Here is a 25,163-nt window from a genome sequence, read left to right as displayed (position 1 = left end):
GTTTATTAAATATCTTAGAAACCTCTTCCTTTTATTTGCAAAGGAAAGTCAACTTGATCTTAAGCTTGTATGCTCACAGTATGTCTTACCCAAAATTTTAAGATACTGCATGATCCAAAAGCTATGTTATAATTAGAAATTGACTGTTTTGAAACTACTTGAAAAATTTGCTCTGCCTTGACTGAACAACTTAACCTGCATTTTAACTATCAGAACACCTTCCTGAACAGAGAGAAAAGCTATGGGAAAGGAATTTTTGTTTTATTAGTAAAGATGTATGCTTTGTTGAGGGTCCTGAAAGTATATGAAAAATAATTTGAGAAAAAAAATCTTTATATAGTTTGTAAGATGTTTAAAAACTATAGCAGCTAAATTTATGCTTTATGCCATCAATCTTTTTCTTTACTGATAGAAGCTATTGCTAGTAAGAGAAAAAAGCAGCTATGCTATCACTGTTGTCAAGTTGTTTCCAATTCAAATATATATTTTAAATAGACTTTCTTTGACAGATAAATTGCTTCATCAATTCAACAACTGCAAAAAACCAAACTCTAAAATTGTGTTCTAAATGTATTGTTTTATCTGATTTCAGAAATTGGAGATACATTTTCAAAGAAAGAGCAAAGGTGTGTGTTTTTCAATTCAAACAGTTAACAGTCATACATATTTCATGAATTAGCATTCCTCTTCCAACATCTATTAGGTACAAAAAACTATGAAACCAGTTTTTATAGAGAATATTTCAAAATCTTTCCCATGTAAGGAATTCTGCATTCGCATACTCGAATAAAAGCAGCAATATTTTATGCAAATAAACCCAATATGCCTTTATTCATAGGTCTTAATACAGCAAAATGTTAAAAGAAAATTGAGAACACTGCTCATTTTTCTAATTTAATTTGACATATAAAATTTTCTTCAGAAAAAAGGATTTGCATGAAATTTACCTTACCTATGATTTATGCTCTAATAGTACATTTTATAAAAATCAGCAACCAGGCTTCCTTTATGTTTAAGTTGAAATGAACATGATAAATATAAATGAAATATTTTCTTTTATGTAGTAGCAAAAAGTGTCAATAATCCTTTCAAGAAAGAGACTATTTCATTTCCTCCCAATTTGGATTCACCATAAACACGATCCACAAATGATATTGGAACCTAGTTAAAAAAATATACGTTAAGTCAGATTTCAAAAATATCAGAAAGGAAATGTAGCAGGCATACAAAAATTACTAATACAGCAGAAACAAGAGTAGTTTTGTGATAGCAATTCATTTAAATGGAAGCAATTCCTTCTATTCTTACAGCAACTGTGTTAACCTCCAGGTCTTTACAATTAAACAGGCACTGTATTATCTAAAAGTAAGCTATATATAGACTGACCTGGAACGCTGAGGTTGCCCGTTTGAAACCCCAGGCTTGCCTGGTCAAGACACGTGCAAAAAGCAACTATGAGTTGATGCTTCCCACTCCTCTCCCCACATCTTTTTTTCTGTCTCTCTCTCCTCTCTCTAAAATCAATAAATAAAATCTTAAAAATAAAAAAATAAAAATAAAAAAGTAAGCTATATAAACCAAATTGCCAACTCTTTGGAAAAGCATTAACATCCTGCATATTAAGTTTGTTTGCTCAAGTTTCAGACTGCATTTCAAGGAAAAGTCATACTGCAAAACTAAAATGGCCTTTCACTTAATCTTTTCATTAGTCCAATTTAACTCAGTGTACGAGAGATGGCATATTAGTTGCTATTTCTTGCTCTGAATAAGAGTCTTTGTGTTAAACAAGGAGTCTTCCCTAAGAGTACACTAGCTAGCTGCAAGTATTACATAATTCTTGTGCTGTTCATTTACTCCTAGAAAATGGGCAATGGGATTCATCCTTCATTCTAAAGTTGGGTGGGTATGGGCTATAACAAGAGGAAAAGCAACAAATAGACTCATCCCAGAATGCTTTGTGGTCAGGAGAAAGGGCAAAGATGGAGAAGATAACAGAAACTTTTAATTATTTAAAAAGGAATGCTGCCTTCTGTTAATGTTTTAAATCTTGGTAGGTCAAAGTATTAACGTGAAAGGGATATAAATTTTCACCTGTTAGTGATGGGCATTCTAATACTAAGCAGCTGGAAGCCTGTCACATTTAATTTGTATTTATGAAAATTCAACTTTTTATCATAAAAAGTCTAAAACTTATTATTTCTTTATGAGAAGTACAATATACTATTTACCATCAGTTGCGTACCTCGCCAATAGTATAATTCAGTTGTCTTGCCCGGATAATCATTTCCATCTGGAAGACATAGCCTTTAGAAACACATTTTTCTATTAATTTCTGGAGAACTTCTTTCCGGTATAACCTGTATAAATTAAAATATATATAAACACCTGGGTAAATACACTTGCCAACATGTATCCTGACCTTTCAAAAAGTTCACTGGTATTTCTAACACCTAAAATTTTCACTAGCTATTTGTACTCACAGTTGATATTATGATACATTTGTCCTGAACCAGAAAGTCATGAAATATTTTGTAAATAATTTAGAAAATGAATTTTTAGTGTCTTTTAGAGAATTATTTTCCTACTATACTAGAAATTATAAACATATTTTAAAGTGAATTATTCAAAGCAGAACTGCTTATTTTTACTCTTTAAATGTTCTTAAAATTTATCTTTAAAGTTGGAAGAGTAGAAACTGTTCCAAATATTGGACCAATAGAGTTGGTAGACGATGAATCAACAATATAAGCTAGATGCCAAGAGAGAACCTCGTTATTAACACGTTTCCTTATAGATGTTTATGAAGAGCTTCTATTTCTGGAGATCCACTAAATTCCCTAGAATACACTAGTCTCTCCAGGATGAGCTTTGGTTTAGTTAGGTTAAGACAGGAACTAGGCCTGCCCCTCGACATATAACTCGGTTAAGAGTGTCGGCTGTGCCCGACCAGGCGGTGGCACAGTGGATAGAGCATCGGACTGGGATGCAGAGGACCCAGGTTGGAGACCCCGAGGTCGCCAGCTTGAGCACGGGCTCATCTGGTTTGAGCAAAAGCCCACCAGCTTGAATGCAAGGTCGCTGGCTCCAGCAAGGGGTTATTCGGTCTGCTGAAGGCCCGCGGTCAAGGCACATATGAGAAAGCAATCAATGAACAACTAAGGTGTTGCAACGTGCAATGAAAAACTAATGATTGATGCTTCTCATCTCTCTCTGTTCCTGTCTGTCTGTCCCTGTCTATCCCTCTCTCTGACTCACTCTCTGTCTCTGTAAAAAAAAAAAAAAAAAGTGTTGGCTGTGTATAAAAGTTGCTGGTTTGATTCCTGGTCAGGGCACATACCAGAACAGCTCATTGTTCCTGATTTTTTCTATCTCTCTTTCTCCTTCCTCTTTCTCTCAAATCAATAAATCTGGTGTGAATTGCAAAAAAAAAAAAAAAGGAACTAGGGTCTGACCACGCAGTGGCACACTGGATAGAGCTTGGCCTGAGACACAGAGGACCCAGGTTCAAAACCCCGAGGTCCTAGGCTTGAGCACGGGCTCACCAGCTTGAGCATGGGGCCGCTGGCTTGAGTGTGGGATCATAGACAAGACCCCATGGTCGCTGGCTTGAGCAAGGAGTCACTGCTCAGCTGTAGACCCCCCCCCCCCCCATCAAGGCACATATGAGAAAGCAATCAGTGAACACCTAAGGTGTTGCAACAAGGAATTGATGCTTCTCATCTCTCTCCCTTCCTATCTGTCTGCCCCCCCTCTCCCTTCCTCCCTCCCTTGCATGTGCGTGCTAAAAAAATAAATGACAGGAACTAGACATCACAAGGTTGACATTCCTGGTGGGACACAGCTATCACCAACTGATGTCAGTTAGATACTTATAGTGGGCAAATGAATGTACAGTTTAACTTTAGATGGACTATAAGCCAAACACAGAGCTCAACAGATTTACAAAGTAAGACAGGAATTGGAAAGTCCTGTGAGCAAACCCACTGGCCTTAAGGAGATCCCTATTTTCAGTCACTGACGTGAATAAATATCCCCCTCCTCCCCCAAAAAAGTTTCAGTGAGTAGGAAGGCAGCAATTTCTCTCTCTTTGGAGCAAGTTAGAACAGGCAGCTTGGTGTAACTTTGTTCTCTTCCCAGTTAAAGGCCACCCGGATTTACGACGCCCAAGGGCTTTACCTGGAACCCACATTCGTCTCTCAGGCTTCCTATAAGGCGGCCCTATCTTTTGGTTTTTCAAGCTTTTAAGTGGATATCAGGTGACAGCACAGTCCTTAGAGAAACCTGAGAAGGACCAGTGTGTGTACTCTTTTATCCTCACAGGTTCCAAAAGAACTCAAAAGGATAAATTTGGAATAAATCTTAAGTGAGGGGAATCTGATGGCAGCTAATACAGTTGTATTCAGGAATAAATATTTACTAAGCAACCTACTGTGTTAAAGGCACCTTTAATGTTTTGGGTTTTAGCAGTAGAAACTAAAAAGGTATGTCAAATACAATAGGGGAAGAGAACTGGGATAACGGGAAGGACTGATTATGGTGGGATGTTTAAGCAGAACCTTTAAAACTGGATTTTGGGCCCTGGCCGGTTGGCTCAGTGGTAGAGCGTCGGCCTGGCGTGCAGAGGTCCCAGGTTCGATTCCCGGCCAGGGCACACAGGAGAAGCGCCCATCTGCTTCTCCACCCCCCCCCTCTCCTTCCTCTCTGTCTCTCTCTTCCCCTCCCCGCAGCCGAGGCTCCATTGGAGCAAAGATGGCCCGGGCGCTGGGGATGGCTCCTTGGCCACTGCCCCAGGTGCTAGAGTGGCTCTGGTCGTAACAGAGCGACGCCCGGAGGGGCAGAGCGTCAACCCCTGGTGGGCAGAGCGTCGCCCCCTGGTGGGCATGCCGGGTGGATCCCGGTCGGGCGCATGCGAGAGTCTGTCTGTTTCTCCCTGTTTCCAGCTTCAGAAAAATACAAAAAAACCCCAAAAAACAACAACAAAAAAACCCCCCTGGATTTTGGCTATGAATGCTGTCCCTTTACGGGTAATTTTATTCCTCATAAGAGTTACTTTGTAAGATATTTGTTTCTCTTTATTGCCATCCCTTCTCCCCCACCACAATATCTTTAAAGCTAATGATGTATTATTGCATACATAAAGCCATGAGCCAATAAATAGGATAATTAGGGTCCAAGTGGTCTTTGCTATTAAATGGCTTTACATCAGACTGCAGTCTTTTTGGGTTTCCTTTTATTTTATAAAAGGCACATGCCTCCTAAAGACTAGGGATCTAATGACAGTGAATGGCCTTTATTTAATGAGAAGTTGAACTTTAATAAGGCTGTATTTAATAAACCACCACTCTTAAGAAGAGACAATTAGTTTTAACTATTTACAAGTAGTGGAATCAACAGGCTCACTTTTGTGTGTATGTGTGTGGCTGCTCTGATATTTGCACAGAATACTCCCAATCACTGCTCTCTCTAAAAGACATCCAGAACTCCAGGCCATCCTTCTCTGTCCCTACATAGTTCGGTGGCAATGAAGCACCACCACCCAGTACTCTGCTGTGTTTTTCTCCATTCCTGAGTCCCCATGTGATGCTGCACCTAATTCTTTATAAGAATAAGTCTCATGTCATTAGAATGTGTAAACTCCATGACAGGGACTTTGACTCTTGTCCAATGCTTGACAAGCAATATTTGCTGGATTTAAAATCACCTTTTAGCTTTTCTGAAAGCACCTACAGAGCTTGCAATAGAGGAACTAGACCTATAACTGAAGTCTCTATCTCCACAGCCCATGGAGCCACCCTGGGTCTTCATTCTAAGTTGTCATACCTATGGCCTGTAAAGTCCACACTGGACATTCCATCTGCACAGATATTTTGCAAGTGCTACTACTCTTTGCATTGTTGCTACACAGCAATCAGTGATATTAATCAGACAATACATTGTTCCTTTGCCTTGAAGTGTAACACAAAAGGGATACATTTATAGGCCAATCTGTTTTTTTGGGGGGTTTTTTTTGTATTTTTTCTGAAGTTGGAAAAGGGGAGGCAGTCAGACAGACTCCCGCATGCGCCCGACCGGGATCCACCTGGCACACCCACCAGGGGGCGATGCTCTGCCCATCAGGGGCATCGCTCTGTTGAAACCAGAGCCATTCTAGCACCTGAGGCAGAGGCCATAGAGCCATCCCCAGCGCCCGGGCCAACTTTGCTCCAATGGAGCCCTGGCTGCGGGTAGCAAAGAGAGAGACAGAGAGGAAGGAGAGGGGGTGGAGTGGAGAAGCAGATGGGTGCTTCTCCTGTGTGCCCTGGACAGGAATCAAACCCAGGACTCCTGCATGCCAGGCTGATGCTCTACTACTGAGACAACCAGCCAGGGCCCGATCTGTCTTTTATATACCAAACTCTGCTTTCATTTATATTTTATTTTGATTTCATCTAGGCTTAATTTTCATTATTTGACCTCTAATTTGTGATGGCTCCTCTTCACTTTTCTGGGATGGGGGTTGGGATGGGGCAGTTGCCTTTGGCTCATAAGTATATTTATTTTACCAAATAAGGTCATTAAAAAAAGATTTCTTTCACTTTTGATCGCTTCAGTCTCGCTATCTCTGAACTGCTATTCAAAAGACTTGCAGTTAATACTATTGTTGAAGGTACTAGTTACCTTCAACAGCCAGCTCCTAATTTGTGTGTGTGAATTCTAATGAAGGATCAAAAATCAACATTTAATGAGAAAAGTTAAGTATCAAGTAATATAAATTATTAACTAATAAATAGGGTTTGGGCTTTAAAGAAAATAAACAGGCATTTTATAGTTTCAGAGATTTAAAAAAATCTGGCAAGCTTTAATCATTTGGCATGGTCAAATAAAACAGTTCATCTACTGTAGCAAGTCTCAAATTAAACCCATACACACCAACAACCCCCGAGAATAAACAAAAATAAAAAACCCCAGGGACCTAGCAGGTGGCTTTGCACCAATTAAATAAGAGGGTTTTTTTAAATAAAAAACATATGGAGAACAAGGTAACCAAAAGGCTCTACCATAAATATTAAAGATTTTAAACTATTCTGTGGGCAATGCTATAAATATTCATATAAACTGCAGAAAATTCCTGGAAGAGGTGCTGTTCTTTGGAGCACATTACCAGTGACAGCAATGTTCAGAGGCCCCTGAGGGCCCCCCTAAGGGCTGAACGATAACACTAATGCTAACAAGTACACTAACCTGCGCCCTGCCTTCCATGCTCTTTAGAAAGCACAGGATTGTTCTTAGGATGCTTAGGATTCATGAGCAGCTTCTAAGGAACTCCAGCCTGCCTCTTTTTAGTAATCCAGGACAAAAACAGAATAGAAACGAAGAGCATTTCTTTAAAATAAGCCATTGTAGCCTGACCAGGCGGTGGTACAGTGGATAGAGCGTTGGACTGGGATGCCAAGGACCCAAGTTCGAGAACCCAAGGTTGCCGGCTGGAGCGTAGGCTCATCTGGCTTGAGCAAAAATAAAAATAAAAAATGCTCACCAGCTTGGACCCAACCAAGGTCACTGGCTCAAGCAGGGGGGTTACTCGGTCTGCTGAAGGCCCACGGTCAAGGCACATATGGGAAAGCAATCAATGAACAACTAAGGTGTCGCAACGAAAAACTGATGATTGATGCTTCTCATCTCTCTCCGTTCCTGTCTGTCTGTCCCTATCTATCCCTCTCTCTGACTCTCTCTCTCTGTCCCTGTAAAGAAAAAAAAAAAAAGCCAATGCAAAGCAAAAAACTTAGGCAATCAGTTATAAATAGTAGAAATGTAAAATTACAGGTTTTCACTATACCTGAAACTTCCTGTTAAATCAGATGCTCCTGGTCTCAGCAAAATCTGAGTTATAAAATTGGCCCCACGGCTGTCAAATAAAACAATCAGATTTTCTTTATAAAAATGTTAGACAAGAGAAACACATCCAAGAGCAGAGTACTAAAAATGCACTAATTCATAAATAAATGCAGCACTATTCACAAAAATATTCATTTTATACAACAAAGAAATTTCTAGTCAGTGAAAGGAGATGGGATGTTTCTCATTTTTCAGAAAATAGAGATTTTTATTCTTTGAATGTGACATTTAGAGGAAACCTATAAAGTAATCATTCTTTCAAACTTTATATATGAGTAAAGATTTTTAACTCAACTTGTGTATTTTCCAACAGCCATTACTAGAATTCCAAATATCTGTCAGCCAGCAACAAGAGATCAGGGACCTGGAGTTTCCCTTTCAGGTTCTAATAAGCACAAAAGAGTAGTGATTTCAACTAGGTAATAGGTCAGAGAGAGAAAGGGAGGGAGAGAGAGGGCATAGATAAGAGAGATGGAGAGGAAGAGAGAGGGAAGGAGAGAGAGAGGGAGAAAGAGATGAAGGGAGAAAGAGATAAAGGGAGAAGAGAGAGGAGAGAGGGAGAGAGATGGAGGAGGGAGAGAGATGGAGGGAGGGAGAGAGAGATGGAGAGAGGGAGAGAGATGAAGAGAGGGAAAGATGGAGGGAGAGAGAGAGAGATGGAGGAGGGAGAGAGATGGAGGGAGGGAGAAGCATCAATCTCATTGTTCCACTTAGTGGTTCTACAGTGTGTCTGTAAAGTCATGGTGCACTTTTGACCAGTCATAGGAAAGCAACAAAAGATGATAGAAATGTGAAATCTGCACCAAATAAAAAAGAAAACTCTCCCAGTTTCATATCTATTCAGTGCAGTTCGATGAGGGCTCACGCAGAGATTTTTTAGGGCTCCTTAGGTAGCTATCCTGTATAACCTCTACAGACTCGTCACTGACTGATGGCCTACCAGAACGGGGTTTCTCCACCAAACTGCCGGTTTCCTTCGACTGCTTATCCCACCGAGTAATGTTATTCCTATGTGATGGCGCTTTGTTATAAACGTGCCGATATTCACGTTGCACTTTGGTCATGGATTCGAATTTAGCGAGCCACAGAACACACTGAACTTTCCTCTGTACTGTCCACATCTCGACTGGCATGGCCGTGGGCTGCTCCGCTGTATACACAGTGTTACCTCATCATCTGCGCATGCGCACATGCTGCTACATCATCCTACAGAAACTGGGAGGGTTTTCCTTTTATTTGGTGCAGATTTCACATTTTGTCTTTTGTTGCTTTCCTATGACCAGTCAAAAGTGCACCATGACTTTACGGACACACTGTATTTAGTTGTGTACTCATTATTTAGTTATGTGACCTCTGACACACTGAGTCAATGCTTGATCCACTGAACCACCCACCCAGGGCCTATCAGGTAATGTATTTTTAAACTGGGGTCTTTTAATTAAAATGTGGCAAGAGTCAGACAGACATGGGTTCAAATTCTGCTTCTGAACCATATAAATGAGACCTTGTGTAAGTGATAACGATCTTTCTTGGGAGTTTATACTTTAAGTCAGCTCAGATATTAACAACTAATGACAGACACAACTACATGATCCAACTAGAAGTTGTAAACTGTCTCTGATTGGGACTCCCTAATTTTAAATAACAGCTGTAATGAGAAATGAAGAGAGGCCTGAGAGACCACTGTTGGTCTCTACCTTGGTTGCAGTATAGAATCATCTAGGGCCCTGGCCATTTGGCTCAGTGGTAGAGCACCGGCCAGGCGTGTGAATGTCCCGGGTTTAATTCCCAGTCAGGGCACAAAGGAGAAGCACCCATCTGCTTCTCCACCCCTTCCCTTCTCTCTCTCTCTTCCCCTTCCTGCAGCCATGGCTCAACTGGAACAAGTTGGCTGCGGACACTGAGGATGGCTCCATGGCCTCTGCCTCAGGCGCTAGGAAGAGCTTGGTTGTTGAGCAAAAGAGCAATGCCCCAGATGGGCAGAGCATCGCCCCCTAGTGGGCATGCCAGGTGGATCTTGGTCCGGGCTCATGTGGGAGTCTGTCTCTTCCTCCCCTCCTCTCACTGAATAAAAAAAGGAAAAAAAAAAATCAGCTGGGAAGCCTGTGGAAAATACTGATGTTTTGGCCCCACCTCTGGAGATCCATTCAAACTCTGCATTGTGTGTGTGCACGAGAAAGGGAGGATGAAAAGGGAACAACTGTGTATAATTTTCTCTATATATGATTCTAACATTCAGTGGGACTGAAAATCACTGCTTTATCCAATCCCTTCATTTCTTTGTAGACTGAGGCACTTCCATGTTTTAAATGACTTACTAATGCTCACAGTTAAGAGGCAAAACTGAGACTAAAAGAATCTTTAACAAGAATGAAGTGGGTGACAAAAAATACTAATGGCCCAAGTTTCTGCAGGTCTTCCATTCTATTTTTCCACCCCTGTGTTATGGGCTTGCTTTGACCGGGAAATAATGCTGTTAGCCCCAGAACCTAGGGCTCTGGAAGCCTGGTGGCTGCAGTCCAGGTCCTACTGGCTGCTGCCCTTAGAATGTCATGTAAAGAAGCCCATCTGGCCTTCCAGTAGGGGAGGGGCCACATGCAGAACTGAGATGCCCCAGCCAACAACCAGCACCAACTACTGGATGAATGACTGAGGCCATCTCGGACCTTTGAGTAAAGCTGACTCTGCAAGCATGAGCCCAAATGAAGGCAGCAGAGGAGCCGTCAGCCAACACACAGAACCAGGAGAAACTGTTAGTTGTTTGAATTCACTAAGCTTTGGAGTGGTTTGTTATACAGAAACAGAAGACTGAAATTGGGTTTATTTCCATTTTATGATGACTAAAGTAAAGTTCAGAATAGGTAAAACATGCAAGGTGACACAGGTAATTAAATGACAGAACCAGGGTGGGTGAGTTTTGTTTTTTGAGAGAGTGAGAGGAAGGGAGAGAGAGAGGGAAGAGATGAGAAGAATCAACTCACAGTTGAGTCACTCTAGTTCACTGATTGCTTCTCATACATGCCTTGATTGGAGGCATGCCTCAAGCTGAGCCAGCAACCTTGGGATCACACTGATGATCTGTGCTCAAGCCAGCAACCTCGGGGCCTCGAACCTGGGACTTCCATGTCCCAGGTTGACACTCTATCCACTGCGCCACCACAGGTCAGGCACAATTAGGGTTTTTTATTTATTTATTTATTTTTATTTTTTATTTTTTAAGATTTTATTTATTCATTATAGAGAGGGGGGAGAGAGAGAGAGAGAGAGAGAGAAGGGGGAGGAGCAAGAAGCATCAACTCCTATATGTGCCTTGACCAGGCAAGCCCAGGGTTTTGAACCGGCAACCTCAGCGTTTCCAGGTTGACGCTTTATCCACTGCGCCACCACCGGTCAGGCACAATTAGGGTTTTAACCCAGGTCTGACTCCAGAGCCTCACTATCTTATGCTACTTAGAAAGCTGCAATCTTATTAAGTGTCTTATTTACTTAAAATGATAAGAAATATATATGTAAAAACAACCTATACAGCCTGACCAGGCGGTGGCACAGTGGATAGAGCGTTGGACTGGGATGCGGAGGACCCAGGTTTGAGACCTCGAGGTCGCCAACTTGAGTGCGGGCTCATTTGGTTTGAGTAAAGCTCACCAGCTTGGACTCAAGGTCGCTGGCTCAAGCAAGGGGTTACTCAGTCTGCTGAAGGCCCATGATCAAGGCATATATGAGAAAGCAATCAACGAACAACTAAGGTGTCGCAACGAAGAATTGATGATTGATGCTTCTCATCTCTCTCTCCGTTCCTGTCTGTCCCTCTGACTCTCTGTCCCTATAAAAAACAAACAAACAAACAAACAAACAAAAACAACCTATACAGTCCCAAAATACAGATGAACAGTTCACTTAAAATCAAAGCTGAAGGGCCTGTAGAATAAATTTGGCTGAATCACACCATTTCCACCAAAGGTTCAAAGGTTTATGCTGATTTTTCCTTAGTGAAAAATATCCAAAATAAAATACCCTAATCATAGGAAAATTTGTAGGTAAAAAGCTATCAGGAAATATATATTGCAAATTATACTCTGATCACACAAATCTCAAGGCAGCATGGGGGGAACTGAACCTAAAACCTGTTATAAACATATCTGTAGTAGTTACATAAAAAAGAGAAATCATAGCACATGTATATACCTGATTAATTTTCTTTTCAAATCCCAGCCATAAACACCTCCATTTCCTTTGTACCGCGTTCCAGAGACAATGTCAAAATTACCTTCCTTTTGTTTCCTGTAGAACAAATAAATTTGCTGTCCATTAGAGAAAGCTATTGAGCTTTCAATGGTTATTTTCAAGAGCTACACAAACAGAACTTAAGACATGCACTTAGAAAGAAACCATGCCAAGAAAGATGAACTACTCTACTGAAAGATCTTTCAAAGTAAGGTTTTCAAACCTGATTCTTCTTTTTCCCCTTAAATAACATTTAAAATAGTACATTTGTTGCCCTGGCCAGTTGGCTCAGCGGTAGAGCGTCGGCCTAGCGTGCAGAGGACCCGGGTTCGATTCCGGCCAGGGCACACAGGAGAAGCGCCCATTTGCTTCTCCACCCCTCCGCCGCGCTTTCCTCTCTGTCTCTCTCTTCCCCTTCCGCAGCCAAGGCTCCATTGGAGCAAAGATGGCCCGGGCGCTGGGGATGGCTCTGTGGCCTCTGCCCCAGGCGCTAGAGTGGCTCTGGTCGCAACATGGCGACGCCCAGGATGGGCAGAGCATCGCCCCCTGGTGGGCAGAGCGTCGCCCCTGGTGGGCGTGCCGGGTGGATCCCGGTCGGGCGCATGCGGAAGTCTGTCTGACTGTCTCTCCCTGTTTCCAGCTTCAGAAAAATGAAAAAAAAAAAAAAAAATCAACCAAATAAAATAGTACATTTGTTGACCGCACCACGTGAAACCATTCTAAAATGTCTTAATAACATTAAATTAAAAAAATAAACAAACACCCACCCTGGCCGGTTAACTCTGTGAAGAGTGTCGGCTGTGCATCAAAGTTGCTGTGTCGATTCCCAGTCAGGGCACACACAGCAACAGCTCATTGTTTCCGACTCTCTTTCTCTCGGTTCCCCTTCCTCTCTCTCACTAAAATCAATAAATCTGGTGTGGATGAATCAACATTAAAAATAAATAAACAGCCTGACCAGGCGGTGCCGCAGTGGATAGAGCATCGGACTGGGATGCGGAGGACCAGGTTCGAGACCCCGAGGTCGCCAGCTTGAGTGCGGGCTCATCTGGTTTGAGCAAAGCTCCCCAGCTTGGACCCAAGGTCGCTGGCTCGAGCAAGGGGTTACTTGGTCTGCTGAAGGCCCGTGGTCAAGGCACATATGAGAAAGCAATCAATGAACAACTAAGGTGTCGCCACGGAAAAACTGATGATTGATGCTTCTCATCTCTCTCCGCTCCTGTCTATTCCTATCTATCCCTCTCTCTGACTCTCTCTCTCTGTAAAATAAATAAATAAATAAATAAACAAACAAACAAGCAAACAAGCAAAATTAAAGTTTCCCAATCCCTCTGCATTCGGTGTGTGGCTCCCTGAACTAAACAATGCTAAAACAGCCTGGTAACCTTCTAGACCTTTCTTCTTGTTTACAGAACGATTCCTCAAAGATGCCCACACCTCTATGGTTTTCGATTACTTTTACAAAACTGGAATTCAAAACACATTTTGCAACTTGCTTTTTGTCAGTTAACAATACATACGTATAATGGAATCATGGCTATCCCTACAGGTCAACAGAGAGCTTCCTCATTCTTTTTAACAGTTGCAAAAATATTCCACAGAATACTGAGCCCATATACTCCTATGGTTGTTTCCATGTTGGGTCCCTTCCAAGAACACTATCACAATGAACAGTGCTGCAACATTCTTATAAATATGTATTTATATATATTTATCTATCCAAAGTAGATAATGGAATTGCTAAAATAATTCTAACAGATTTCAACAGAAATTACTTTCCAAAAAAGCTGAAACAACTTACTTCCTCCAGCAATATTTGAGTGTGCTCGTTTTCTACAATCTAATTGATGCTGGGTGTATTGCTGGATAAGGTTTTAATTTTGATACACTAATGGGTAATAAAATCATAACACATGATTATTTTTAATTTACATCTCCCTGATTACATCCTAGGGTGCTATCTTCTCTCAGGTTTATTAGCCATATCTTCTACATGTGGCCTGTTTGTATCTTTCCCATTTTCTATTCCAATGGTTCTATTTCCTTATCAGGTCAAAGGGGCTTTGTGTATTGGAGATACACGCAGAGACCGTATCTCTCCCTTTCAAGTACTAACCAGGCCCAACCCTGCCTAGCTTCCAAGATCAGACGAGATCGGGCGCGTTCAGGGTGGTATGGCCGTAGACGAGACCGTATCTCTAAGGCGACTTTATGCAGACATCAAAGGATGAGAAAGTGTTGGCCACCAAGGAGCAGGCAAAGAGCACTAAGGCAAAGGGAGCACAGTGCTGTGTGAGCACAAATGGAAGCAGTATGTCTGCAGCAAAAAAGGCAAGTTCACAAAGGGAGGCAGGTGCCAGATCACAGCAGTTTGAGGGGTAAAAAAAGCAGTGTGGATTTTTTCCCATGTGTTAATGGCAACTCCCTGAACTCTACTAAATAGGGGAGTGACATAATCTGACTTTGTTGTTATATATGATATATTTAGCTTATATGCAGAACAGCTCTCAAATTCTTATTCTGAGAGGTTTTGTGGTTTCTTGATGTTCTAAGAATATAATTATATCACTTGCAAATAATTATAGTTATTGTATCTTTTACCAAGATTTATACTAAATTTTTGTTTTAAAACATTACTTAAAATCTCCACGTTTAATGGTAGCTGCTATGCCTATCTTGATGAATTTATTAAAAATGATTCCACATTTCACCATTTGGTAAAATGTTTGTATTGGGACTGGGTTATCTTTATCATGTTAAAGTGGTTTCTTCTCTTTTTACTTTAAAATTTTTATGGGAAATAGCTAGTGAATTTAGTCAAGTACCTTTCAGCATCTATAGACTTAATCACGCTTTCTTTGTTAATATGATAAATTATGTTGACAAATTCCTGAGGATGAACCACTCTGGCATTCCTGGATAAACTCTGTTTCTTCATGGGGTTTCACCCTTATGATGCAGGGTTTAATTCCACTTAACAGGAAGTCGCCTCCTATCTTTTTCTACAGTCTGGTATAATCTAGGTAACAAAGGAATTATCTGTTGATCAGTCCCTCAAGGACTCCTAAAACACATCATTTTGTCACATATCTATATACTGAGTCTCAAGTCTAGATGTTGGTTTTATTTTTGATAGCAAACAAGATAGCATGTTTGTTTTTGATTGATGAAGAATGAAAAATGATAGTAAGTCCAAAATCAATATAAGACAAATGATTTGAATAGTATTATTTTTTCCAAATATTGGAATTACCTACCTAATGAATTCAGGAATAAATTTTGGCTGAAATTTAGAAAGAATAAACAGTAAGTCAGTAAAATAGGCTAAGACAATCATAAATAACTAGTAAAGAAATATGCCACTTACATGGTGTGAGAGATCAGCATCCATAATAATTATGTAGTTTCCTGTGGCATGTTTCATTCCATGAATATATGCAGTTCCTAAAAATGAAAATATGTATTTATCTCCATTAAAGAAATCACTGAAAATGCTTACACATACATTTGAACAAAGAAATCATTAAGCACTGAAAAATGCACATTAGTCCTCCAATGATGAACCTGAATTATAAGTATTATTTGGTCTGAAAACATCTCTCAATTCCATTCTTTGCCTCCAACTTCACCTTAGTCCCAGGCACCATCTCCTGATGATCCCTCCCTACCAAGTTTCCCTGCTTCTGCTCTTCCCATCTCTCTCTGCCCATTTCTATAAAAGGTACCCTGTTCAGTGCCTATACATGGTAGGAGGCCTGGTACACTAGAGCCCTGCTCAGGGATTTGAAGCTAAAAGCACAGCTAGCAATCACTTAGCATCTTCACGCCTAAAATGCTCAGAGACTTGGCAGGTAAGGTTTAACTGGTCAGGAGCAGGGTTTGGGGATTTTTGCATTCTCTGGCCCCAAACCATCATAGTGTCTTATCAGCAAGGCACTCTTCTAACTTCTCTTCGTTAAGTGGTTGTTGCAGCTTCTTGGGTATACCACTGACTAGTCAGTAATTGTCGCTTACTTTCATGGTGGTGTCCACATTATTTCAATCCCAAACAATTTTCTGGATTCAGATATGCAGAATAGTTGATGATGGCAGTTAACTAATAGTCTTCAGGATAATAAATATTCAATTCTCAGGACTGTGCTACCCTCACGCTCCCCTGGTTTTTCAGTAAAACCATACCAATTCTCAACATAAGCAACAGTGACTAATCACAGAAATGAAGGCATCTAGATCTTCATCTCAGAATGAGCTCATCTGAGTTACTTCAACCATGTTTAAAAACTGGGGAAGCTTTCTTTCTTAAAAATAAAGAATATCGCCTGACCAGGTGGTGGCGCAGTGGATAGAGCGTCGGACTGGGATGTGGAAGGATCCAGGTTCGAGACCCCGAGGTCGCCAGCTTGAGCGTGGGCTCATCTGGCTTGAGCAAAGAAAAGAGCTCACCAGCTTAGACCCAAGGTCGCTGGCTCCAGCAAGGGGTTACTCAGTCTGCTGAAGGCCCGCGGTCAAGGCACATGTGAGAAAGCAATCAATAAACAACTAAGAAGTCGCAACGCGCAACGAGAAACTGATGATTGATGCTTCTCATCCCTCTGTTCCTGTCTGTCTGTCCCTGTCTATCTCTGTCTCTGTAAAAAAAAATAAAATAAAAAAAAATAAATAAAGAATACCTTTTTAAAATTTACAACTTAAGGAAATTTTCAAAAGTTCATTCATCACAAAGGCAGTGTGCTTGTCCAAGATGTTTGCCATCAGATCCCCTCTCTGGCCTTTCCCTACATTGCCGGGAACTTACTTCTCTTGTCAACTGGTTCAAAACAGCTTTGAGAGGCAGAGGAGAGAGAAGGAGAAAGTCTAAGGGGGCTCCCTCTCTTACTCTGCCTCCCAGCATTGACTACATATCCTCAATGGCTCTGGCTCCTGCTGGCTGTCGTCCACTCTCATTCTAGCCTCCTCTGGGTTGGTTCCCGGACTCTAAAACCAACATTTCCTATTGTTGCTCCATCTTGGTGTGGTAGGAACCTCCAGCTATTACTATCTCTAAGTAGCCTCACTGTTCCATTTGGCTTCTCAGCAATTCCTTCACCCATGTAACCAGATTCTCTGTATTAAATTCCCTATATTGAAAGACCCACAGTGGTTTCCGTTTTCCCAAGTGGGCCTTGACTGATACAGGCAACTCAAGTTAAGCCATTTAAATATCATTAAGATCATTAAAAACCATCAGAGGAGGTTACCGTATTTTGGTCCTGTTCCAAACTACGAAACTACACACTGAACAATCTTATCAAGGCAGAAAGCAGGTATGAGGAGTGAGAGGTTCCACTTACCTAGTCCCAACTTTTTTTCCCGTGGTCTGAGAAGCTGTAACAATAAAAAAATAACTTGACACAAATAATAAAAAATCTGCCTATTAAAACCTTTTTATTTATATATGTGCTACTCATTTTAACAGAAGTACAGCTGTATTTCTTAGACCTTAGAGCAGAGTATGCTTAACATTCTTTCATCTAAGTAAAAAAAGTGTTTAGTAACAAATCGAGTAGTTTAACAGCTTAGAAAGAGAAGCAACATTTTCACCCCAAATTCACAATAAAAGCCAAATTTTACACTTTTTTTTCTGTTGCTATCCAGAATATTGTAAATAATGTTTTTACATCTATCACTTGGTTTATCATTTTAAACACCTATTGATTCCAAGGAAAACTGCAGGTCTAGCTCACTTATTCTATAAGTTTTGGGAATATTTGGTAGCCAGATTTGTTTTTTCAATTCCCTTTGTGATTTTTATTTTTATTTTTCTGTATTTTTCTTAGGTTGGAAACGGGGAGGCAGTCAGACAGACTCCTGCATGTGCCCGACCAGGATCCACCCGCATGCCCACCAGGGGGCGATGCTCTGCCCATCTGGGGCGTTGCTCTGCCACAACCAGAGCCATTCTAGCGCCTGAGGCAAAGGCCACAGAGCCATCCTCAGTGCCAGGCAAACTTTGCTCCAATGGAGCCTTGGCTGCGGGAGGGGAAGAGAGAGACAGAGAGGAAGGAGAGGGGTAGGGGTGGAGAAGCAGATGGGCGCTTCTCCTGTGTGCCCTGGCTGGGAATCAAACCTGGGACTCCTGCACGCCAGTTCAACGCTCTACCACTGAGCCAACCGGCCAGGGCTCCCTTTGTGATTTTTTTTTTTTTTTTTTTTTTTTTGCATTTTTCTGAAGCTGGAAACAGGGAGAGACAGTCAGACAGACTCCCGCATGCGCCCGACCGGGATCCACCTGGCACGCCCACCATGGGGCGAGGCTCTGCCCACCAGGGGGCGATGCTCTGCCCATCCTGGGCGTCGCCATGTTGCGACCAGAGCCACTCTAGCGCCTGAGGCAGAGGCCACAGAGCCATCCCCAGCGCCCGGGCCATCTTTGCTCCAATGGAGCCTTGGCTGCGAGAGGGGAAGAGAGAGACAGAGAGGAAAGCGCGGCGGAGGGGTGGAGAAGCAAATGGGCGCTTCTCCTGTGTGCCCTGGCCGGGAATCGAACCCGGGTCCTCCGCACGCTAGGCCGACGCTCTACCGCTGAGCCAACCGGCCAGGGCCACCCTTTGTGATTTTAAGTGTTGATATCATTCTTCTTCCAATACTTACCTTGATTTTATGCTTGGATGACCTCATTTCATTCTCTATTGGCCCAAGGTTATAAATTCTCTATCTTCTCTTACCGTTTGTCAATTACTTAGTATTTCTATATTATCTGAGAAAAATATCGTTTTTATCCATCTTTCCTCTCAACTGAGTATACATATGTCACTTAAAAGAAAGTAAATGCCATCCCTGGCAAGGCTTGTGCTGAAAAAAAATTTCTAGTTTAAATGATTTAAAGGTCATAATATAATAATAGGGAATTTCCTGGGTACTACAGGGAAATCATGATACTAAATGCTAACTTTTTTCTTATTCATCTGGTTTTTATTGAATTATTCATTTGAATTTTATTGAGTGAATGGAAAAAATGGAACTCTTTGAGAAACAATCTTGCTTTAGAATTTGTGAAGGTCAGTTAGTAGGCAATCCCTAAAATCAATCCATCAATTACACCTCAAGGCTGAGCTTCTGACATAAGCAGTACTCTAAATATTGTCAGGTTGATGGTCCAAGATTAAATGGCAGCACATAACTCAGAGTATTCTATACATAAGAAATGTGCATCAGTGGTCATGATCCAGAACTTCTAAGAGAGAAACCAAGGAAACTGTTGGCCAGACCTGTGAACCTAGCATCACTGGAAGTCACTGCTAAAAGGCTAAAAATCTGTTAACTTTTCATCTCCTTCTGTACTCCTATACAGCAGAAGATATTCAGAGAGGACCGAAGGAATGACCAATCTGTTAGTTGTTTCTCTGTGAGATAGAAAGAATCTCTAGTATAGGATAGATTTACCATGTATATATATGTGTGTGTGTGTGTATATATATATATATGTGTGTGTGTGTATATATATATATATAAATAACACATTTCCCTTAAACTCTTCCCAACAACCAAGATCTCCTCCAACTAAATAAAAATTATATTATTTAGATTAATCAAGAATATTTGGACCCAGTAACTATTTATAATGCTAAATGTCACTTCGTTAAATGCAAATATCAATAATGGTTCTCTAAGAGACTTCTTTGTATCTATGCCAATGGTTCTTTATTGGAAGGAGGGGACAATTTTGCCCTAGAGGGGACATCCAACACTATCCTGAGATGTTTTTGGTTTCCACAGTGGGAAGGGAGGTAGCTACTGGCATCTAGTAGCTAGAGACCAGGGATGATGCCAAACATTCTAAAACATAATAGGCCAGCCTCTCAAAGGAAAGAATTGTTGGGTCCCAAATGTCAATAGTGCTAAGATTGAGAAACTGGTCTATATAAATGACAGTACCCAATGCCTACAATATGTTTTCTAATTAAAGCTGGACTTAATTGTATGCTTTGGCCCAAGAATTATCCGAAGTCAGGCTTACTAAGTATGCCCAAACATTTTAAAATCCAAACCAGTGACCAAATATAAAAATTATAAACCCATTATAAAATGAACTCTACATCTAAGTTACTCACTCAGAAGAATAGGCTTCAAGGTACAGTGGGAAAACCTCAAGTTTAAGACTCACAAAGTCAATCTATATTCCCACAAGACTATTCTACAAAAATAAAAATCCCAAGTGCTCTAAAAAACTACTCCTGTGTCACATGAAAACAGTCATCTTTCTCAGCTCTGAGCTTTTTCTCTACTGGAAGTATGAGCACACCTAGAGAAAGGGAGCAAGAAAGATCAAGACACACATTACTAACTGCAACATAGTTCTATAATATTCCTTGTCAACTTAATATCATGCTTTAACTTTGTCCTTCACGAAAATGTAACTGCAAAATCAGTCATAAAAACAGAATTCATCCAAAGACTCACTATTTTGCTATAAAACTACTGACCCAACATATCAAAAAGATGCAAAACCTTACACACAATGAAAATGCATCTAAACTCCAAGTGTGTAAGTCACTGTTTTTTCAGCGTCTACACAAACAGATTGAATTTAAGCATAGTTCATCTCTCACCTTTCTTCTACAAAAAACACAACTCTTAAGTCAGAAAAATATTGACATGACTTACAATTTTGTCTGACCCATAAATCTTCTCCAACTGTTCAGCAACATCCCTTGTTCCATCTGGGCTGCCATCATCTATGATTATAATTTCATAGTTGAATCCACTAAAATAAAAAATAATAATTTGTATTGTTTGAATGCAGTATTCTCAAATTTAAAAAATAATTTTAAAATGACTAATTCTTAACCAGTAGTGGAAATTTATTTACTAAAGAAAACTTCAATTATCAAATGAAACTTCAAGTATTCAGTGCTTCACTTCCAAACTAAGCAGGTTGCTGAAAAATGCTATTATAAAGTCCTAAGATGTTAAAATAATCTCATACAGACAACATACTCTTCAATTTAAAAAAAATCAGTGTTTATACATATATATTGTACATAAGACGTTATATGAAGTTTTATATACTTGGAAATAGAATTATGGAACCTAACTATTAAATGTTAATTATATTATTAATTTAAAAAGACAAGTTGCCTGATCTGTGGTGGTGCAATAGACAGAGCATCGACCTGGAATACTGAGGTCTCGGGTTGAAAACCCCAGGTTTGCCCGGTTAAGGCACACATGAAAAGAAATTACTATGAGTTGATGCTTCCTGCGGCCCCCCCCACCTCTAAAATCAATAAATAAAATCTTAAAAAATAAATAAATAAAAGACAATGCAAAGTGAGTAGCTGATTATTCTTTTTAATTTAATCTCAAATGAACATAATGTTTATTTATGTTTTTGCTTAAAGAACATAAACAGGAATAAATCCAACTTAATTTCACCCTTAAAAAACCCACTTCAGAATGGTGACATAATCTTTTACACCACTATTTCAAATAGTTGTACCCATTATCCCACACTATCAAATAAAAATAGCACAGAATTACAAAAGATTTTAATATGGTTCAAAATTAACATCTCTCCGCTGCTCTTCACTGTCTATAAGGGATAGTCTCTAATCTAAAAACAAGCCAACATAATACTCAGATGTACATGAGATCACTATCATGTCTGTCCCTACTCTCTTTAAAATACATTGTTTTGTTAACTTTATTAGGAAACCTGAGGGGAAAGAAAAGGAAGCACAGGCAAACACACACACACATTGTTTCTTTTTGGTCCTGTTTTAGGAAACATGCAAGGAAGTCAACCAGAAAACATCCCACTGTTAAATGCTTAGGATGTCAGCCCAGCTTGACCAGGTGGTGGCATAGTGGATAGAGCACTGACCCAGGGAGCACCCCAGGTTCTAAACCCAAAGGTTGCTGGCTTGAGCATGGGGTCGCCCATTTGAGTGTGGGTTCATAGACAAGACCCCATGCTATCTGGCTTGACCCCAAAGGTCTCTGGTTTGAAGCCCAAGGTTGCTGGCTTGAGCAAGGGGTCACTGGCTTGGCTGGAGCCCCCCCAGTCAAGGCATATATGAACAAGCAATCAATGAACAACTAAAGTGCTGCAACTATGAGTTGATGCTTCTCATCGCTCTCCCTTCCTGTCTGTCTCTCTCTCTCTCTCACTAAAAAAAAGAAAAAAAGAAAGTCAGCCCATTGTCAGAAAGCAAAACCACCTATCTATGATGACTTCAGTTTCCCACTGTGCAATTTGTAGAGATACAAGCCAACAAATGTAAGATGCTAATTCTAGTTGATGTGCTGAAAGAGATACACTTCATAAGCAGATGGAGTCAGTCATAAGCAAAATCACTTCTCTCCCCCACTTCAAAGCATCCACACCACCACCTGGGGAATCAAGTTTGTGCAGACATTAGGTAATTTGACTGCATTTGACAAGAAAATAGTTGTTTCCTTCATTAAACTTCATTTTCATTTAAAAATTCCACTCAGAGATAAACTGTACTACATAATACTTAAAGCAAAAATATTACATAATCACTGTCTCAAAAAAAAAAAATGCACCTCCATGTTTATGGCAGCATTGTTCACAATAGTGAAGATGTGAAAACAGCCCAAGTGTCCATCAGTGGACGAGTGGATTAAAACTGTGGTACACATACACAATGGAATACTATGGGGCCATGAAAAAGGAAATATTACCTTTTGCAACATCATGATGGACCTAGAAACTATTATGTTAAGTGAAATAAGCTAGGTAGAGAAAGAAAAATATCATATGACCTCACTCATTTGAGGAATCCAAGAAACAATGTGAACTGAGGAACGGAAATGAGACAGAGGAGGGATCAAAGGGACCAGAGGAAAAGAGGACAGAGGGAAAGGGATGATAGGATAGGATAAACCTGAAGGGAAGGGGGGGAGCGCTGTGGGGAGGGAGGCAAGGGAGATGTTGAGGGGAATACGGGGGAGAGGGATGCATTCAGGGCAACACTAGAATTTATGTAAACACAATAAATTAAATAAAAATAAGTAAATAATAAAAAAAATACTGCATAATCAGAAGACAAACAGGAACAAGATTGGCTACATGACAATTTCTCCAAATTGGATAGTGCTTGTAGAAGGCAAAATAAAAAGACAACAATTTAAAAAGAGGGAAAAGATAGCCTGACCTGTGGTGGTGCAGAGGATAAAGCATCAACCTGGAAACGCTGAGGTCGCCAGTTCAAAACCCTGGGCTTGCCTGGTCAAGGTACATATGGGAGTTGATGCTTCCTGCTCCTCCCTCCTTCTCTCTCTCTCTCTCCCCTCTCTATAATGAATAAATAAAGTCTTAAAAAAAAAAAAAAAAAAAAGAGGGAAAAGAGATGAATAAAAATTTTGAAGAGTCTGACCTGTGGTGGCGCAGTGGATAAAGCGTCGACCTGGAAATGCTGAGGTCGCCGGTTCAAAACCCTGGGTTTGCCTGGTCAAGGCACATATGGGAGTTGATGCTTCCAGCTCCTCCCCCTTCTCTCTGTCTCTCTCTCCTCTCTCTATCTCTGTCTCTCTCTCACCCTCTCTCTCTCCTCTCTAAAAATGAATTAAAAAAATTTAAAAAAAATTTTGAAGAGGTATGTATGTGAAGCTAGTTATCTCACTCAAAGAAATATAATAAAAATGGCAATGTTTATGATTGTTTAACCACTACACTAGAAACTAATACAAAATAATACTGAATGTAAACTGTAGTTGAAAAATGAAATAAAATAAACAAACAAAATGGTACAGCTGAAAAAAAAAAACCCACCCATAAATGTTTTTCACCCATTAGTATTTCTAACGATGTAAGTTTAATAATACTGGTTGTGGGCGAACGGGCACTCTGAAGAATGCTGGAGAGTCTTAAGCTGGCACAATCTTTTTTGAGAGCACTTTGGCAATAACTATCAATTTCAAGTACATCTCTGTCCATCTAGTAAAATTACCGCGAAGACTTTGCCTGGCGTACCTGCAAAAGAGTGTCTGTTGCAACACTAATCTAATAAAAGGAGCACTCACTACATGTCAAGAACTTTTCAAAATGCTGGGAAATGTGGTGTGAACCAAGTCCCTGTGCTCGCTGGTAAAGCAAAGGAAAAAATAATCTGACAATCATCTATGTTCGTTGACATGAACAGGTTACAGAAAATATAACACAGCCATATGGAATATTACTTAATTTTCAAAATAACTTGCTAAATTTGTATGTGCTGACATGGAAAGGGCTTCAAAGATTTCTACAACATAGTCCCATCAGTGTTATCATAAAACAAGTTACGTCGTACTGATACCAGGACTTTCCAGTTGTCTTTTTTTTTTTAAAGGTACATACAGTTTCAAATTCTAACTTCAAGCCCCAGGTTCTAACCACACAAACGTCCACCCGTGAACAACAGAGTTGCCTTTCTGCTCTCTCCTAAAGGTTGCCCAGTCCAGCCGCAGCTCCCTAACCCAGACAGCAAACCTAAAGCTTATTACATAAGCGCTCGGCACGGGGGCGAGAGTGCGCGCGCTCGCTTAGACTCCCGGCTCCTGCCGCAGGTCCTCACTACCTAGAGCGAGGATGAGGGCAGGCTAGCAGACTCGCCCCCAGTGTCCTTCTGAGAACAAAGCGTGGGGGATGGAGAGGGGGGAAATCGGGAAGCGTACAGTAAAGACAAAAGAGTGTCGCACAATACCCAAGGGCAGGAAAGAGAACCCCAGACACGGAGAGAACCCTAGAGGCATCCTCCTGGGCGTCCTTCGCAGGGTGGCCTGCTCACCAGCCGGGCCGCCTCGCGCCGCCAACTGCCGGCCACTAGGCCGGGGAGGCCAGCTCATCTCAATCCCTGGGGAGGGCGGCCGGGCACTCTACCTCTCCGAGAAGCTTTTCACCAGCAGCCACACGATGAGCGGGAGGTTCTCGCGCTCGTTGTAGGTGGGCAATAGCACCGAATACTTGTCCTGTCGCGGGGCGCGCCCCTCCGGCTCCCGACGAGACCTCGGAGGGGTTCGACTCGCTCCCTCGGAGGCCATGACGGAACTGCGCGGGGTGTCGGAAGCGGAATAACGTAAAC

The 25,163-nt window shown here is 41.0% G+C and overlaps 1 protein-coding gene across 3 annotated transcripts; it reads right to left on the bottom strand.

Moving 5' to 3' along the window:
• Window positions 1–801: 801 nt before the first annotated feature.
• On the bottom strand, window positions 802–25,141 carry DPM1 (dolichyl-phosphate mannosyltransferase subunit 1, catalytic). Of its 3 annotated transcripts, none has more exons than XM_066237005.1 (9): window positions 24,962–25,141; window positions 20,743–20,842; window positions 17,430–17,463; window positions 15,467–15,543; window positions 15,357–15,382; window positions 12,061–12,156; window positions 7,817–7,885; window positions 2,229–2,357; window positions 802–1,161 (listed from the first exon to the last, which is right to left on the bottom strand). In XM_066237005.1, the coding sequence occupies exons 1-8, from the start codon at window positions 25,120–25,122 to the stop codon at window positions 2,231–2,233; spliced, it is 690 nt and encodes a 229-aa protein (XP_066093102.1). In that variant the 5' UTR covers window positions 25,123–25,141; the 3' UTR covers window positions 802–1,161; window positions 2,229–2,230. The 3 variants fall into 3 exon arrangements, with proteins under 3 accessions (XP_066093102.1, XP_066093100.1, XP_066093101.1); XM_066237003.1 differs by having other exon boundaries at window positions 2,243–2,357; XM_066237004.1 differs by lacking the exon at window positions 7,817–7,885 and having other exon boundaries at window positions 2,243–2,357.
• Between the last annotated feature and the right edge of the window lie 22 nt (window positions 25,142–25,163).

This window comes from Saccopteryx bilineata, chromosome 6, assembly GCF_036850765.1.
Source record: "Saccopteryx bilineata isolate mSacBil1 chromosome 6, mSacBil1_pri_phased_curated, whole genome shotgun sequence".
NCBI classification, from domain to species: Eukaryota; Metazoa; Chordata; class Mammalia; order Chiroptera; family Emballonuridae; genus Saccopteryx; species Saccopteryx bilineata.
Note: the sequence above shows the minus strand (reverse complement) of the source record. Positions and strands in the feature narration are given on the sequence as shown.

Coding starts and splice junctions, on each gene's coding strand:
- DPM1 (XM_066237003.1), bottom strand. CDS start 25,122: ATGGCCTCCGAGGGAGCGAGTCGAACCCCTCCGAGGTCTCGTCGGGAG. Junction 12,157..15,356: donor TTTATTCCTGAATTCATTAG/GTAGGTAATTCC, acceptor TTTGTTCTACAG/GAAACAAAAGGAAGGTAATT. Junction 7,886..12,060: donor TTGAAAAGAAAATTAATCAG/GTATATACATGT, acceptor TTTATTTGACAG/CCGTGGGGCCAATTTTATAA.